Source organism: Hydractinia symbiolongicarpus, chromosome 11, assembly GCF_029227915.1.
Source record: "Hydractinia symbiolongicarpus strain clone_291-10 chromosome 11, HSymV2.1, whole genome shotgun sequence".
Classification (NCBI taxonomy): Eukaryota; Metazoa; Cnidaria; class Hydrozoa; order Anthoathecata; family Hydractiniidae; genus Hydractinia; species Hydractinia symbiolongicarpus.
In genome coordinates, this window is record NC_079885.1 from 21,340,775 (window position 1) to 21,358,737 (window position 17,963).

At 34.0% G+C, this 17,963-nt stretch overlaps 3 protein-coding genes across 3 annotated transcripts; 1 reads left to right on the top strand and 2 right to left on the bottom strand.

Annotated features, from left to right (window-relative positions):
* The first annotated feature begins 2,434 nt into the window (after nucleotides 1-2,434).
* On the top strand, nucleotides 2,435-6,233 carry LOC130613874 (gamma-aminobutyric acid receptor-associated protein-like 2). The gene is made up of 5 exons (XM_057435229.1): nucleotides 2,435-2,595; nucleotides 3,344-3,399; nucleotides 4,361-4,439; nucleotides 4,636-4,729; nucleotides 5,750-6,233. The coding sequence occupies exons 1-5, from the start codon at nucleotides 2,562-2,564 to the stop codon at nucleotides 5,841-5,843; spliced, it is 357 nt and encodes a 118-aa protein (XP_057291212.1). The 5' UTR covers nucleotides 2,435-2,561; the 3' UTR covers nucleotides 5,844-6,233.
* Nucleotides 6,234-9,067: 2,834 nt separating this feature from the next.
* LOC130613873 (uncharacterized) lies at nucleotides 9,068-11,227 on the bottom strand. Its single transcript, XM_057435228.1, has 2 exons — nucleotides 10,867-11,227; nucleotides 9,068-10,158 (listed from the first exon to the last, which is right to left on the bottom strand). Exons 1-2 carry the CDS (start codon nucleotides 11,086-11,088, stop codon nucleotides 9,709-9,711), a joined length of 672 nt encoding a protein of 223 aa, XP_057291211.1. The 5' UTR covers nucleotides 11,089-11,227; the 3' UTR covers nucleotides 9,068-9,708.
* A 456-nt stretch (nucleotides 11,228-11,683) lies between these two features.
* LOC130613871 (uncharacterized) lies at nucleotides 11,684-17,753 on the bottom strand. The gene is made up of 3 exons (XM_057435227.1): nucleotides 17,622-17,753; nucleotides 17,039-17,336; nucleotides 11,684-12,614 (listed from the first exon to the last, which is right to left on the bottom strand). The coding sequence occupies exons 2-3, from the start codon at nucleotides 17,294-17,296 to the stop codon at nucleotides 12,135-12,137; spliced, it is 738 nt and encodes a 245-aa protein (XP_057291210.1). The 5' UTR covers nucleotides 17,297-17,336; nucleotides 17,622-17,753; the 3' UTR covers nucleotides 11,684-12,134.
* Between the last annotated feature and the right edge of the window lie 210 nt (nucleotides 17,754-17,963).

Here is a 17,963-nt window from a genome sequence, read left to right on the forward strand (position 1 = left end):
CATGTTGTTGTGTGGATTTTACCATTATGCTGACAATACAGACACTACTAATATCGCATTTTCATCGTTGTTCATCTTCGCTACACATCTCGGTAAAAACGAATTTTTCACAGATTGCAGGCTGGGTGATTCCGATTGGCGGGGAACGGCCTCGCCCCCAGAGTCTTGTCGCCCTTGAACCGTTATTACGAAGTGATCAACAAGGCAAATGCCCTGGTTGCACCGTGAAATATCAATGTGTAAATATTTTATATGCAGAGTTGTAGGTATGCAAAGCCCATCTTTAATCATCTACTCGTATCTTTGGTATCTAGAACATCCACACGAAGTTCAAAATTCCAAAGTGTAGCCGAACAGTACAAACGAAGCAGCTGAAACTTTCGCGAAAGACTAAAAATGTTTAGAGAATGACAAAAATTTTTAAAGAATCCAGAAAAATAAAACAAGATTTCGAAATAAGGTACTTTAAAATGGTCTTACTGGCATTGACTGTGCTAATTTGCCAATATGTGCGTCGGATTTTGAAAAACAATAGTAAGTAAGTAAGTGACGCAAAGTTTTAATGTCCTTGGGGATTCTATCCTAATGGTTGGTTTTTCCTCCCCTCCGACTGTAACTATGTCACATCACCGCGAGACATACGTATAGCATGGCTTTGCTCGCCAAACATGCCGATTAGCGGTCAGTAGATTGCTCCAAATGCGCTTACAACACTACATTTAAAGTGCGCCGAAGTGGGCATTCGAACCCGAAACCTTATGATTACAAGCCGAATGCGGTACCACTACACTATCTCCGCTAAATAATATAGAAGAATAACTGTAAACACGATTTAAACCATTCTTTCAGGATCGGCTGCCATCAGCAGGTGATGAACAAAAGAGGATTCTTTTGCACGGTCCTTTAGACGTCGTCGGCTGAAATTTTGTTGATTCTAAGTCACGATATTTTGAGAAGGTGGTGAAAACTATGTGACCGATAGATATTAAGGTTGATGAAAGTATAGCTTAACAATTGTTTAAGTAGGCTTACACCTTAAACGAAAAACTTAGTCCTAGGCTGAAAATGAATTTTTAAAATTTTTAATTTAATCATATATTGATAGGTTTAAGGCAGTCTTTTAATGTCACTAACCTGCTTGACCGAGGAAGTTTGGGCCATGCAAACGAAGATACATTATTGTTTCTCAACTTCAAATTATGTGCATGCAGAAGAGGCAGCACCTGAACCGCTCCAGACTTAACTCTAGTTATGAAAGCACTCTTGCAGTCCTCGAGTTAACTATGTTAGCTTTCGTGGCATCTTATCATGGCTTATCCGAGGAGACATTACTTACTTGCATAATGACATCATGACAAGGTCGTAACCGACGGGTCTAAATTGATTCATTGATTATTTTTGGTGAGCAAAGGAGACAACAGGTACTGGGATCGAGGTTAAATTCATCCGAAGATTCTAGTTTTTACGAAAGCTCTTCAAGCTAGTTTTAAAAGTACATTCTGAATATAATAGTAAAAATACTAAAAAATATAGTTGACGGAAAAAAAGTAAGGGAAAATGAGTGCTAAACAGCTAATGCTGACAAATTTTTTATAAACTGGGATGTTAAAACAATATTAAATATATAAAAAAATTCCTCTCTACAGATATATTATATAGCAATGAAATAACAATTTGTTTCTCTCACAATTGTAAATAAGAGGCATGTTTATCAGTGCCGTAGCTTAGTGGTTATAACTCCCGCAGTTTGTACAGGGACTGGAGTTCAATTCCTCCAGGCAACGATTTAATTTGAGCGAGTGAATATTACCATAGCCCTGGGTTAACCCCAGCCAAGTGAGGGAAATTGGGAAGATGACACACACTACTATGTGAGCCGTTGGATGTTAAAGTGAGGATGTGTCTTTTAGGGTTTTTTCTGGATATTACCTTTTCGTCCTTATTTTTGTAGTTTTTATTCGTCAAATGTCACAGCTTTGAATTTTTCCAACCATGATCATGGTGTCTGCAATTCCCGTACAAAAATTGAGAATCGCATTTTCGAATGATGATATGCATGGTCAAATGCATGGTCAAAAAAATATACATCTAAAAATTTTGTGCAACAGTTTGTGGAAGGTGGCGAGAGGGTAAGAGTTTTTGTCCCTGTAACAAAAATTTGTTCCTGCAACATAATAGAAGGAATCTCTTTTGTCCCTGTGGTACTCCAACAATTTCGTCCCTCACAACTTACTTGTTGTTTTGTTTCAACAATTTCTTGGCACATGCAATGCAACATATTGCATTGCATGCGCCTGAAGAAGTTTTGTCGTGTCGCCGCCCGAATTTTTTTTTGACAAATTGATGGCGGAGGCTCCTGGGGTAAGTAAGGGGGGCTGCAGGGGGGATTAACCGTTCGCAGTAACTCGTGCGCATTGCATTTCGGGACGAAAACATTGCGTCACAGCTGCTGTTGAAAATAGTTTCAGAAAACTTTACAAAAGCATAACATATCAAGCTTTGTAGCAACTAGTTGAAACAGGAAAGAAGAATTTTTTATTTTTTAATATCATCTTGCAACTATGAAGTGGGCTTTCAAAGAAGAGCACTCTATCGGTAAGCAAACGTATTTAGGCTTTTAGGATCATCCTGTCTGTTGTGTAGCTAGCTTCATCTTCATCCTTTTGTTGTGTTGTTGCAAAACGCAGTAGAAACGTGTTGTTTTTTAATCCAGTTTAACATATTTCATGTAGCCTCGAGCTCTAACACTGAGTAGTCAAACTTTTGATCTGACCATGCATGTTTTAATTGTTTCGCTGCATTTGTATTAGCTAGCTAGTTCTTAAAAAACTAAAAGCTGCAATAAAACAATCAAATGGCCTTACAATTTTTATCTTATAGGAAAAAAAAATATTGCCAGGACTTTAAGCTAACAAATTGTTAGGTGTTTTCACAATCCAATATGTATATATATATATTTATTGCTAGCTAGCTAGCTCGCCAGGTTTCAATGTTCAGTTTGCCATGTTGGCACTTTAGTTGTGCAAGGTAAGCAAAAACAAGCATAATTTGCACAGGACCTGTAATATAGTCTTGTTCTACCCAGAAAGCACAAAATTATGCTGGCCAATTACTATAAATCCTTCATATAAATTGCCTAAAATTACCTATTGTAATTGTTTTGTGCATTTCATATTACATTTGTTTTACATGTTACACCATACCATATAGCATAGTCCAGAAAACTTGTGTGTACCTCAGTTAGACAAAGTGTTGCTTTGCACCAAACGTTTTTAGGTGGACTTAATTATTCTCCATTCAATAAATAAAAAGTGAGAAGAATTTTTTTATGTTTTACATTTAGATAGCCGTTGTCAGGAAGCTTCCAAGATTAGAAGCAAGTATCCTGACAGAATTCCGGTAAGTTGAATAAAAATTAACACAACTGTAAATACAGAAATAATTTACCTATGCAAAAAGATAATTTTGTCAATGCTCAATAATTGTTAAAAAATAGCATTTTGCTTTTATAAGGTGTAAAGTACCTGCTGGTCTATTCATTCAAATAGTTGTTTACATTTTTTAAAGTTAACTAAAGTGAAAGGTAAAATTGTTTGTGATATGCAATAATAATCTATAAGCATCATGGTGTTTTAAAATGTGTGTAGGTTCTCATTTGAATACACACTTTTTATAACAACTAAGTTTATAAGAACATAAGCTTCAGAGGTCCAAAATTTAGAACATCTTGAGTACATTTAAGGCCTTATCAATACCAAGAAGTATTGAAATGCTTCTTCAAACTTTAGAAATGGTAAAACAGGAGGGAAATTAAGAACAATTTGAGACTTCAAATTTTAAAAGCTAAGAACATTTAAGGCTTCCTTCAAGATTACTTCTTCAAAAGGGCACCTTAAAAAATATTAGATAAAAAAAATGGCTTTTTTTAAAAAAAAAAGAATAAACTGGCAGCTGTTTAAACGTATACTTAGCCCAGATTAACCATTACTATATTTTCCATAAAGTTGAATGCATATTGTATATACTCATCTAGATGCTGGGAAGTGCTTACTCTTTCGTGCTTAGTAAAAGGGAGGTTGGGATAAACAGGTGTTAGAATTTTTTTTAGAAACTTAATAGGTAATTTAAAAAGATATCTAGGGCAAAAGAAATATAGAAATATTTTAGCAGGAGAATTGTCCATTAGGCACCAGAGAGGGGCAAATTTATTTCAGGTCAAATTAAATATGAATGCTCTACAGGGAGGAGCTAAGTGCTATGCTATTCTGTATGGAGTATGATATAAGGAAATTTTCTGAAAATCGTTTTTCTTAGTGGTTTTATTATTTAGATTACCTAAATTGTATTTTTTTAATTTCAGGTTGTTGTTGAAAAAGCACCTCGTACCAACATTATGGATATTGACAAGCGAAAGTTTCTTGTTCCATCAGATTTGACAGGTGTGTTTTCAAACGTAGCATGTAATGGAATGAATTCCGTTAAATATGGATGGAAGATTAAGAATTTTAATTATTTATATCAACACATAGCTTGAATTAATGACACAAAGCCTCATAATGTTGGTTGTCAAATATTCTTTTTAAAAGATACATGCTGTTCAAAGTCAGAAAATTAATCATTTTGCTATTTTTTTAGTTGCACAATTTATGTACATCATCAGGAAACGAATCCAACTACCACCTGAGAAAGCAATGTTTCTTTTTGTTAATAAAATCTTACCTGCCACAAGGTAAATTGCTTTGTTATTTTTAGTTATAAAAAGCTCAGTGATTATAGCATTCATGTAGTCTAGTTTGGTACAAATGTAAGGGTTTCTGTTGCTTAAGTAGAGTTTTAAACACCTACACCTGTCTATCTGTGAAAAAATAATCTTGCTAAAATCTGAGATGCAGAAAATAGCAAATGTGACATTTTTCCACATACTAACAACTAGTTCCTTTAAAGCTATAGTTGCTGATTGTATATATATTTGTAGGCATGAATTATTTCCATCTTAGTTTTAAAATATCTTTAAGGGTTCTAAAATCCCAGGTAATAAAATTTCACTGAAATCTGACTTTTGATAAATCAAACTCAAAACTAAATTCCAAAGGAAGGTAATATTGAACGAACTACACTTTGGTGAGAACTAAGTCAGATAATTATTTTTGACATTGACAGCCCTGCTTTGCTTTGTGTTGATTACCAAAGTCTTGTGTACATATGTGCTTCTTTATAAGTTTTTTTATAAGAAAACATTTTATAAGAAAATAAGTCTGAATTTTGTGAAATGCTAAAAAAAGTGAAGAAAACCCACTATCCTGAAAACTTACTTAAAACTTCTTTCAATAATTACCCTTTTAGCTTTTGTCTTGTTCAGTGTCAAGATCGTTGTGTGATGATTCCTTAGAAAACATTTTATTTCTTTGCACACAATATATAGTAGCTTCTTAATCTCAATTGTTATATGGAAAAATGTAACGCCAGGCTTACTTATATCATTTACAATTTTTGAGAAACACTATATGAAAATCCAGTCTACAATTACACGATTTTTATTAAGAAAATGTGTTTAGGGAAATGGAGACTGTAAAAATTCTTTATTATAAAAAGAGTAGCGTATATCCAGAAAGGAGACAATTTTCAGGCATGTTTAAACTTCATGGGAACCCAACCTATAATTCCTCAAAATTGGTGCCGTTGCCATGGAAAGCAGTCTCACTTCTCACTTTTCAAGGGTTTCTTGTACTTATAATCTTCTCGTATTTAGTGCTACTATGGGTTCGATATACCAAGAACATAAAGACGAGGATGGATTTCTGTACATCGCATACAGTGGCGAGAATACGTTCGGCTCTCAATAAATGCATTCTTATGCTCTCCTTATTTTTTACATTGCCTTCTTGTTAAATAGTAAGTTTGTAATTATAATCAGTTTGTGAGTTTTTTTTTAATTTTTCAAAGTAGTAAACATCTACACAGAAGTCCGTTGTTATATTTTTCAAGAGGCACATAACGTAGAATTTTGAAAGGTATAGACTGTATATATGTATGTATCTCGCACTTAAATGGCATGGTATACATTACTCTTGATGTTTTCAACCTCTTAGTGATTATTAAAAATTTGTGGTAACCGTAGAAATGTGGTATTTAGGTTGTTTTTTCAGCGGTTTCTATGTTATAAATATATTATAAAGATAAAAAAATGTACATATGTTATGCATGAGTTGAAAGTATAGTATGTGATTAATCTGCCCATTATTCTATTTCTTTTGATACTGTGGTGATATAAAGTGGTAAGATTTCCATGTAGCTTTTTACACCCAAACCATTCATTGTATAGATCTGTAAACTATCAAGTTTTGAGTTACATTATTTTGGTGTGCTTGAATAAGTGTGAGATCGCTGTAAATTTTAACAATGTCAGAGTTATGGTCAATTTAATAATATTCAAAATTGGGTCTAATGGAGATTTGTGTTTCCTGCTATTTTCTTTCCCTCTCGGTGAATGTGCCTTGATGTTCACACTATTTTGAATTTTAAGAAATAAAATCATGTGATCATAATGTGCCAAAAATGTTAAAAAACTAACTTTTCCTCGAGGTGCATGTCGCCGTTTCAATTTTAAAGAAAAGGGAACAAGCACTGGGAACGAGGTTGAGAAATTTTTTTACAGCATTTTTGACTTTTTACAATTTTCGCCCCCTGATGGAACAAAAGACAGACTTGAATTTTAATGTTTTAAAAACTTAAGGTGGCTAGTGCAGCTCTGGAGAAGATGAGATCACAGCCTTAATTAGTAAAAGGGATTCCTGCCTTAAAATGATTTTTTTATATGTTGTGGATAATAAAAAGTTCTTCAGCAAGTTTTTTGAAATTTTTTTTCGTTCAGTTAGCAGTGCCCATAGTGCGCATCACTGGGTTCATAAAGTCACGGGAAAGCGCGTTTCGGCAGTTTCGTGGTCCTTAAACGCGAGAAATGTTATTTGGCTGCGTCTGACAACTAAGCATAATTAACCTGGACACATGAGCACCTTAGGCTACCATGACGAACTTTATGGGGGTCGCTTCATAAGTCGCCGGAGGTCTAAAACGCTACTAAAATTTGTGAGTTTTTTTAGAATGGAAAAAATAATGTTTCTGCCTCTAAAAAATGTGCGGGGTCCATAGAACCGCACCCTCTATTCATTTCGTTAACTATACATGACACAGACCTCAAGAACACTTTTCTGTTTTTTAAACCCTAAACAGAGCTACCGTGATAACAACCACGTCCCCAGGGCTTTTTTCTTTCTGACAATCTCGGACTGCGGGAAGTCCGAGATTGTCAAAAAGAGAAAAAAAGCCCTCTGGACGAGGTTACCATGATACTATATATCCCATTAGTCAAAGTCTCTACGTAAGTAAAGAATATCTGTTTTTGCAACCTCGTCCCCAGGGTCTTGTGGCCTCTGAGCCGTTATTACGGAGTTATCTTTTCGCCGCTATCAACTTATTAATAAGGCAAAATGCCCTCTCTTTGGGAACGAGGTTGAGGGGCAAAGCTGTTATTACGGAGCGGCCAACAACTATCAAATTAATCAAAAAGCAAAATGCTCGTTACGTGATTTAAGGTTAAAACAATAGGTCTAATGCAACCTCGATCCCGGAGCTCTGACTCTTTTTTATAACAGGAAAGCGAGACGAAATAGCCTTGGCACTGGCCTGTCTTCACGCTGCAAAATATGCGGTGTTTGCTTGATAACCGGCCGTATTTTAAGCAAGCGACACTCGGCGAGCTTAGTTGCCAGACAAGCTCGTCGAGTTCGTGAGGTTGTTTTAAGCGCAGCAAATAAAAATTCTAACATATTTTTTCATCAGAATTCAAATATCTCAGTAAAATAAATGGATTTTTGTGAAAACCAAAACAACAAGTCAAAGCGCTTGATTTCTTTTTAAATGGTAAGATGCTATCGGTGTTCTGCCTATTTTTATAGAAAAAAGCGTGTATTAGATTCACGCATTTTGAACTTCAATCTTTCACAACGGACTTTTTAGGGTTTCTGGTTAGATAAAAACCATTATAATGTGCACATCGTCACTGACGTCAATAAGGTCATTTTTCTCGAATTTTAGGGCATTTATGGGCGGCGACGTGCAACTCGAAGATTTTAAACGCTGTTTATCTGACCTACAAATGTGCAAAAGTAGCGATTTGGTAGCCTATCGGCTTAGGACTTTTAACCATTAATGCTTTCGGCCATGTTTGTAGAACATCCTTTATTTGCAAGATGTTGTCCAAAATTGTGAAATGTATCAATGAAAAAAAAAGCATTTCGCACGTATCAATCCTACTCTACCTCCCACGAAAAGATTTCGTCCTCTAGCAATCTCTGGATGTGTATCAAGAGCTATGCTTTTCACGCAACACTCATTTCCGAATCTAATGACTCAGTGTTAGTCTTGACAACAAAATGTGTTGACCACACCCAACTCCTAAACCGGTACCAAAGCTAATAAAAAATCTGAGATTTGGTGTACGGAGGGTCAACCTCGTTCCCAAGACCTGTTGTGTCCTTTTGCATATCGGACAGGGAAACGAAGATGGACGAACACTTTTTCGTCAGACCTATCAATAAGCACAACGCCGATAAGAGAGAAAAAGCCCTGGGAACGAGGTTTAAGTAAGGTTAACAGTCAGAAGTACGACCTAAAGGGGTTCATTCATGATGTAAATTTTAACCAGCGTGGTAGGGCGACGAATAAAACCCTTTTACTCTATCAACTCTCAGGAACCCCTAGTTTTCATATGCCGTATCTATAATATTCATGATCTAGTGAAAACGTGGGTGGTCAAGCTTAGTCGCCACGACCAATGCAAACGCTAAGTCAGTCTCATCTATGTGACCAAAAAATGAGAACAATAATTTAAAGATATTCAGAGACAGGAGATCATATTCTGATTCATTGAATCTGCGTATGAAATTTTTTTGAAACAACGATGACAAATTGTGCACCAACACAAACACAGAACATTCAAATCCAATCTTATTATTGCGCTGACAAATTCTTTATGTTTCTAAATAACATACAATGAAGAAATGAAAAGTTGACAATTTACAAATTCTATTTGGTTATATTTTGCATAATAAAAAATTACAATATCTCTACTGAATATCATCCCATCTATATTTTCACAAAAATAATAATTTAAGGATTACTGAACAACAACATAGCTGTCCTTACCTGTCATTCATTCAGTATGGAATTTACAAAACCATCCAATAAACAGTCTTCTGCGTCAGCAAGAAACTGCAGATGTTAGGTAAAAGAACTTACACTGGTTTAATTAAAGAAAGAGAATAGTGAATGTGGAATTCGGCGGAAAAACAAGTAAACCATCTTTTTTGAATTCAAAACAAATTTCTAAGCATAAATAATAATGATTTGCGTTCGGATTGGTTAAAATTTTACAGAGAAATATTTTTCTGCTAAAAAGTAGGAACTGTTTCTACTTACTTTTCTACTTACTTCTACTTACTCTTCGACAAAGCGAATTTTTCGAAGCAAAATGAAACCCAACGAAAATGCGCATACTAGAATACACTTTAGCGCCAAATTCGCCGTGCAATTCACTTCATGAAAATCCGCCTTTAGAGGGCATTTCACCTGATTTTATTTAACATAAAAATGATCAGGAACAGAGACGTCATTTACATGTGCATATCTAAATTCATGGAAATGTCAATGTTAACAGCAGAAGGATTTCTTGCCGTTATTTTCGCTATAAAATCTTTTGAAAGGTTGAACAGTCGGTCGTGTGGGTTGTGCATCTTTCAATACTTCGATTAAACCACGTAAAAAAAAGTCTTTAATACCACTATCCATCAAACCCGACGTTTCTACAATATCATATATATGTTCCTTAAATTCCACAGTGCTACTCAAAAAGTCTGTTTCCCGCTCTTTTTCCACACGCACCCTTCCTGGAGGCATATCGGATTTGTTACGGAAGATGATGTATTTTGCAGAATCGCAATAAGCACGTTGAGTAATGTTCGTAAATTCTCTGTCTAAATAAAAAAGTGAGTCGAGGTCTGTGACATCATACACTGCAACTATGCATGCTGCATTCTTGAAATACGAGCCCAATGACAACGAGTTATGTCGTTCTAAACCCCCGGTGTCAAAGAGAATAACCTAAACAATAAAGACGATAAACAATAAAATGTTTAGGGAGTGGAATATTACACGTCCATGAAGATATGGTTAAACAATATGACATTAACCACAGATTATGTTTACGAAATGCAACTTTTTTTGACTGGAAGAAAACCAATTCACGCGAAAATTAGTTCTGTTACGGTACGTTGCCGTCGTATACATAATAAAAACAATATGTTAAATAATATTTCATAATATTTAGCACGGTGTAAGGATGTTCTAACATAGCTTTCAGCTAACCCGATAGCAACCATATGATGCATTTATTTGAGGACGTTGAGCTTAAGTGGCGAAAGCTTTCCACGCCAAATTCGTGGACAAACTCCCATAAAAAACCTCACAATGTTAAATTTTATCTATACGGTCACACTGGTCAGCTTAACCAAAAAACGAAGGATAAGATACAAGAAAATACGTTCTTTTATGTTATTTTTTAGAACCACCAAAGGCCACAGTGCTGAAAAGGAACCCCTTTGTAAATTTTTTTTAAGAAAAGCTGGTGTTAAAACTTTGGCAAATATAAGGCCATCTTATGTTAAAAATCCACAATGGCGGCCATTTTTTATACCGCATTGCGTGCGTCTCGCTACTTGCGCAGCTAAGCTACCATTTTGCGTGACAGACAGACGGACAGACGTATACGGGTATTATAATATAATAAATAGTAAACGAGTATCCACTTACTTCTGAATTCAACTCCGGAAGAACATACGTGATACTATCAATTCCAATACCACCAGAGTCCGGTGGACCACCTTCCAACGCATTATTTCTATTCACAGTTCTCACATGATCTCTCAAACAACGGAAAATTGTTGTCTTGCCAACGCCGTATTTACCACAGAAGCAAATTTTATAACGATCTTGAATGACTGATGCTTGAGTATTAAATGTTCTGGAAGACATTATACACGCACCACGTGATAATAATGTTTGTTTGTTTGTTTGTTTGTTTATTTGCTTGTTTCTTTGTGTTTTGTTTATTTTGTTGTCTGCTCTGGATTTTTATTATAACACCCCTATAAAATTTTTACATTTTAAGTTATTTCAAGTTTACTTAAATAAAGTATAAATTTCAAATATGGGAAAACTAGATAATTTTGCATAAACATTGAACAGTTTAGGTTGAAAAACAAAAACAAATCAGAAATATAACTTGTCAGTAAAAATTATCATGGCAGCAGCATATTGTGGATTTTGCTAATTTTAAAATTCTTTTAAAAATTTGGCTCAACACGAGATTAATAAGCTTCAGTAAATTTATTTTTTCCCCAACTAATTTCAAAGTGATTATTCTATCTCTTGTTTAAAATTCCGAGTTCTGGAAACAATTTGAGCGGGACAAAAAAAATTCGGTTAAAATCATTTCAAACATTTCCTATAAGAATTTGTCTGCTTGCCTTTGGAAGTTTATTCCCCATTTTCGCATTTACTGTCAGTATAACAGAAACTATTCTCTTTAAAAATAAAACAACTTTAGGCCATTACTCAAAACATCAGGTTTAGTCAAAATTATATTAGAATATTTTATAGGAATAGTGCAAAAATAAATCTAAAAGAGATTCCCAAAACAATAAAAATATAATATTTAACAAAATAATAAACATAAATAAAAGGCAAAACTTGCAAGGCTCTTTCGTAGTGACGTATATAACCAATTTTGCTGTGTCTAAATATCTGATTCGGCGTAAGTGCAAAATAGATGCTTTTTGACTCAGTTATAAAAATTCCAAAGGTTCTCTAGGTTCGTCAGATCACTGGCAAACCTTCTGAAAACAATGAATAACTTTACCACAAAAGCTCAACATGGTTTCTCATCTTTGGATAATTTTAAGTAAAAGTGGAAGTTAAATAAAAGTGGAACAGAAGTCAACACTCCCTATGTTGTTAGTGACATTATAGAATTGTGTAAATACAAAATTTACAAAAAATATACACAAGGAAATACAACGTTACATAGTTTTACATTTTAGTTTGCGCTTCTTTTTCCCTTTGATCTTTGCTACATTTTCTGTCGATTCTGCTATAAACCTATCAAACGCTGTTAGTTGTTTCTCTTCACGATCCGGGATGGTTAATAATTCTTGCAGCTCTCCATCAAATAATTCTTTAATGCCTTCACTAGTCTTTGCCGAAGTCTGCCAAAATAAATCTATTTTATTTCGTAACTTAGAATTGGAAATGAATTCTTTTTGCTGTTCATATGGTATTAATTTGGTAGGTTTAATGTCGATTTTGTTTTGTATTAAAATAAATTTTGTATTGGGTGCATATTGGTTCTTTTCGATTGATTCCAGTTCATATTCTAAATATTCCAAAGAACTAAAATCTGAAGTATCGTATACAAATATAATGCAGTGAGCATTCCGGTAGTGGTCACCCATTGTTGATGTATCACGCTCTTCAAAACCATTTGTGTCCCATATAGAATACTGCACATAAAAATAAAAAAAACATTACGATTAGCTACACCTTATTCTGAAGAAATAATCTACCCCTAATCTACCAGAGAATAGATTCTTGCCTTAGAATATTATATAATTAAACTTAAAAAAAATCATAATGAGAAAGCAGGCCAGAGGCGAATATACAAGGAAATTTAAAAAGTTGTACATTTTTTAAACTTGAACATGGCTTTAAAACTATGCAGGTCATTATAATGGCATTTTCACTAAAGCACTGATAGAACGCCCATATGTTTATAATATCCATGGCTAATCCAAAAAATTAAGACAGCTGCAATTTTGCGGCTACTTATTTCTATGTTTTTTTGTGTCAAACTTATGTGCAATATGTGGCTTCAATAATCTTATACATGGTATTGACATCAATTTAATTCAATTTAATTTATTTGCCATACAAAATGTGGGTACAAATTACAGTTATAATTCGATGGCTGGAGACCAAGACAATTTCAAGCTAAAAACAACGTGAAGGCCACCAAATAGCACAAGTGAAAAGGGCAGTGACGTCAAATAAATGTAATGCTATTGTGTTGTTTAATTCGTTGATTTTGTCAATTTCAATGGAAAATAAACATATCAACTTTGCCTGTAACAGAGACACGCAATTACTGTACAAGAATTGATTGGCCTGTGGATATAAATTGGGAACAAAAACATTTAAACTAATAAATTTTATTGACGTATATTATAGGGATTTTGGATGTCCCATTTAATCCATCAGTCTTACATATCAGATAAGCTGGACTATACCATTGGGAAATTGGACTATTTTTGTCCCAAGTGATCCCTATTAACATGCACAGCGAAATATCAACACCCAAAATGAACAACAATGTTAATTGCCTGTAACTTTGCCCATGTACTAATTTATAACAAATCATATTTACTTTCCCTGTCACAGCAAACTAAAGTTGATTTTGAAATAAAATTTCCGGTTAATAAAATGACATGGGATTAGCATGTGATTTGTCCTGCCAATTAAAAATGTATATATAAACAAAGTTTTATAGAAGACAGAACAGCCTTATAGGAAATGTTTATAGGGGCAATTAGGAAATATAACGCCCTTTGCCAGTCACCGACATAGTTTTAAATAGAAATTGTTTATAAATATATGCATTTTATTTGTTATTAAACACTTTTTTTGAGAACTGACAATATTAGATTTTTAAGCTGTAAAACTGAATAATCATTCGGAAAATGAGAAAAATTCATACTCCTCTCAGTCAAAGCCTATACAAATTGGATATGATTACTTCTGTCATTTTAAAAAATAAAATGAACAATCAACTAAAATGTAAAAATCATGCTTCAGTTTATTGAAGGCATTTTTACATCTTCCTATCCCGAACAATCTAGTTCAGCGAATGCGAGAAAAATGTAAACAAATGACAGATACCAAATTATGAAGCAAACTTGAATGTTTAACACTTTTGTAGAAAAATTGACCCACCCACTATTTTTTGGTGTATTTGGTGTGCGGCTTTTTTGAATAAAAATTATATATATATAGGAAATAAGAATGTAATTCATGCATGAAGAGATTTGGGTCATGTCGCTTGTGAATGCAGGAAATAAGAATGTAATTCATGCATGAAGAGATTTTGGTCATGTCATGGAATCCACACGCAATATATGATCTAGACCAACATACTATTGTGAGGGGCAACCAAATCGTGCATGCATACGTACATACACGATGTTGTATGCTACAAATATTTTGCATAATAAAACATTCTCTGTTAATGTGTTGATTTTACTAAGGAACCAAGACAATTAACCATAACATAACAAAATTCCAGGACATCAATTCACTTTTGTTTGTGAAAAAAAACAGCCCTAAGTTTCCAAGTTGTTTGATGACATTTTTCTTTTTTACTTCAATAGTAGCAACTTTTCTCAACAATATTATTTTTACTTAACTACAAGATGCAAACTCAAACCTTGTTATCCTGCTATTTGAAACAAGTAGAGGCTGAGAACATCTGTGTAGAATGTTGTGAGCTTAAACTGTTTGTAGAGTGAAGAGAAATTCATTTAAGGTTCCTCTTAAAATATGATAGTAGTAAGGAATACAAATATGTGGTGTTATTGTGCAAAGATTGTACTCATCATTAGCATCTCTTAATGTACCACATTTGGAGAGAACGATGTGATCTTAACAATAATAGTAATAAAAATCTTTAAAAAACAATTAAATTAAAAATCCTTTTATTTTTTTTAGAAAGTAATGTTACAGTACAAAATTGCTTTCTCTAGCATTTGTTTTCCACTATTATCAAGGCAGTGTTTTCAATACACTGTGGGCATGTAATGAGAAAATGTAAATTTAAATAAAATACTTGGGCTTTTTTTGAAAACATTAGATCAAAAATAAGCTAAATCATTGAATTCTTTATCCGCATCAGATATATTCTCAGTATGGTGGGAGGTCTCCTTTAAAATGTAGCTATAAAAGCTTGCTAAAAAAGGTCTTATTCAGCTTATTTCTTTTTACGGAAACATTGTTGAAGCTTTAAACTATGATGTAGTGTAGATGGACAACTTCCGAATGACATATATTCATGTAAAGTCGTAACGATATCTTTGTGCAAAGAAACAGACTGAAAAGGACCCTACTTACGTACGCCCACATCTTTTTGCCTGCCATGCAATTGCTAAAACCAAAGGGCTTACCACATAAAATGTAACATCTTCTCGATTGTTTCACATTTTATACGAATTGAAACAATTATGATCGTTTTGAGATTCTATCATCATTTTTTAAAATCGTTTACAGATCGTTTCATGAAACGATTTAAAACAATCCTGAAACGATTGAATTCTATTTTAAACTGTAAGCTCAAAAATGAAACAAAGTGGACGCGAACAGGATACGAATGGGAAACGATTCCAAAACTATTTTGAAACAAATGCAAAAAAAAACTTTCGAAACGAATTCTGAAGCGAATTGTACTCCCAAAACAATTAAAAAACAATCAAAAACGTGATAAATTAATTGCTTGAAACTCTTTTTAGACATTCCTTTCTCACTTCGACAGTAGTTACAAAAATATGCCTTTCATTGAATGGGGTGGTAAAACTACGTAGTTTGGAAACCAACTGTGACTATATTTGATCCTGTTTTATTAGTTTTAAAAAAATACGGCGACTTTCATAGTTCTCAAGCAAATTATGTCAACGTTTGAACTATCTACGATACCTTTTAGATGGGTTTCAAAACGATCTACGGCGATGTTTTTGCTTTTAACAATGGCGTTTCGATACTTTTTAAACAATATACGGCGATGTTTTAGCTTCTTACGATTGGGTTTTGATAATTGTTAAACGATCCACGCCGATGTTTTAGCTTCTTACGATCGTATTTTGATAATTTTTAACTGATATACGGAGTTGTTTTTGCTTCTTACGATCCCGTTTTGATATTTTTAAACGATCTACGGCGATGTTTTTGTTTCTTACGATCACGTTTGGATAATTTTTAAACCATCTACGGCGATGTTTTCGCTTCTTATAATTGTTTTTTGAAGGTTCTTAAACGATCTATGGAGATGAACGAGATCGTAGAGAACCAAAAAAATAGTTTGAGTTATCAAATGTTCGACTTACTGGGGCATTCAATAAGTCAAACTTTGGCCGATAAGTGAAAATAGTTCGAGTTATTAAAAGTTTTTTTATTTTCTATTCTAACAAGAAAGTTTTTGTCAACTTTGGAAGAACAATTTATATTATTGAAAGAAAATTAGCCACTTTTTACTGAGATTGTTTTCATTTTTCCTCTGAAGTTCGTGGTACCGGGGGAATTTCTGTCCAGGGGACAGGAAAAATGGTTTGACTTAAGAGAAAGTATTAGTGAAGGTTCAACGGGAATTCAAAAAACAGTTCGAGTTACTGGAATTTCGAGTTATTGGGGGTTCAAGTTATGGGGAGTATACCGTATTTTAAATAATTTGATAATAACATTTCTTTAGAAATCGGTGAGTGTGATAAGCATAATAATGATAAAGGTGTTAAATTTGTATTTTTATATTTTTCAACTAATACTTATTTCACACTTTGCGAGCATTTTTAAGAAGGGGAGGGGAACGGGTCTAGTTAGCCCTTTTTTAAGAAAAAATCTACAAAGCTTTACAAAAGTTATATGATAATACACTCAATCAAAGTGCCATGTTTTTCCTGCGCGCGCAGAAATGGAGGTAATTTTTCCGCTTAGTTTGTTTACATTTTTAACTCTATTTCTGCGCGCGATCCGGGCATTACGTAATCACTTACATGCGTGCGCAAGTAAATATCGGGACTGTGATTCCATGTATGGCACTTTTAGTGCTTACCCTTATTTGTAATAATACAGCTAACTCTTATTAAAGTGTAATCTTGTAAAAACAACACACCTCAATAGTTTCATCATCTTTGTCTTTAAATTCATATGTTAACGTTTGACAGGTGGGTTTTTCTTCAGAGAATTCCATATCCTGTACACGCATGAATATTGACGTTTTTCCAACATCAAATTTTCCTGATAAACAGACTTTATAACGTGTTCCTGACATTTTATTTCCCTTTCTCCAGCGACCACTGCCATAACGTGGTAAAATGGGATCGTTTTCTACACTTATTGCACTACTTGGTCGAGACTGTGTTTTAGCCATTTTGTTAGGAAGCTTCAGCAGCGAACCAGCAGCTTATTAACTGAATAGTATTGAAAGACAGCTATTAATTTTATTAATTGTTATAAACTTTTGCAATAATGCTCATAATGTATCACAAAGTAAAGCAAACAAATATAGATTAGATAGCTAGAACTAGAGTTTAGACAGGCCACCCCTTCAACCAGACTTGCTTGTTTTGTGTGACGGGCTTTAAAGGTACTGTCCGATTAAAAAACAATATATTTTCTTTTGTTTTATTAAGTATCAAAAATAACGAAGATTGCACTCTTAAACAACAAAAATTTATCCAATACTTAGCACGCACCATCGTTTGTTTGTTTTGATCTTGCTGCACTAGCCTACCATCTTCACAAACTTTCGAACGCGGCAAAAGGACTGGGTCAATTCATTATTCAGCACATTTTTGCTTGTGACGTAGTTACCTGGCTTCTTATTAGGCGAACCCCCCCCCCCCCCCCCCCCCCCCCCCCGACTTGCGCATCGAACGACTAAATGTTTATTTATAATTTTTTTCCTTTGTTTAAAAAAGTTCTTTATGAAGATAGCAATGAATGAAAATAATTCGCAGGTTCCAGGATTTCAATTCGAGCCGGAAAGAACAGCGAATGATGAGCTAGTTCCGACTTTTCAAGACGTAGACGAACAT

Excerpts from the sequence above, each read along its gene's own strand:
- LOC130613874 (XM_057435229.1), top strand. The coding sequence starts at position 2,562 with ATGAAGTGGGCTTTCAAAGAAGAGCACTCTATCG. Across the intron at positions 2,596-3,343 it reads CAAAGAAGAGCACTCTATCG|ATAGCCGTTGTCAGGAAGCT; the intron begins GTAAGCAAACGT and ends TTTTACATTTAG. Across the intron at positions 4,440-4,635 it reads TGTTCCATCAGATTTGACAG|TTGCACAATTTATGTACATC; the intron begins GTGTGTTTTCAA and ends CTATTTTTTTAG.
- LOC130613873 (XM_057435228.1), bottom strand. The coding sequence starts at position 11,088 with ATGTCTTCCAGAACATTTAATACTCAAGCATCAGTCATTCAAGATCGT. Across the intron at positions 10,159-10,866 it reads TTCCGGAGTTGAATTCAGAA|GTTATTCTCTTTGACACCGG; the intron begins GTAAGTGGATAC and ends TTTATTGTTTAG.
- LOC130613871 (XM_057435227.1), bottom strand. The coding sequence starts at position 17,296 with ATGGCTAAAACACAGTCTCGACCAAGTAGTGCAATAAGTGTAGAAAAC. Across the intron at positions 12,615-17,038 it reads AAGATGATGAAACTATTGAG|TATTCTATATGGGACACAAA; the intron begins GTGTGTTGTTTT and ends TTTTATGTGCAG.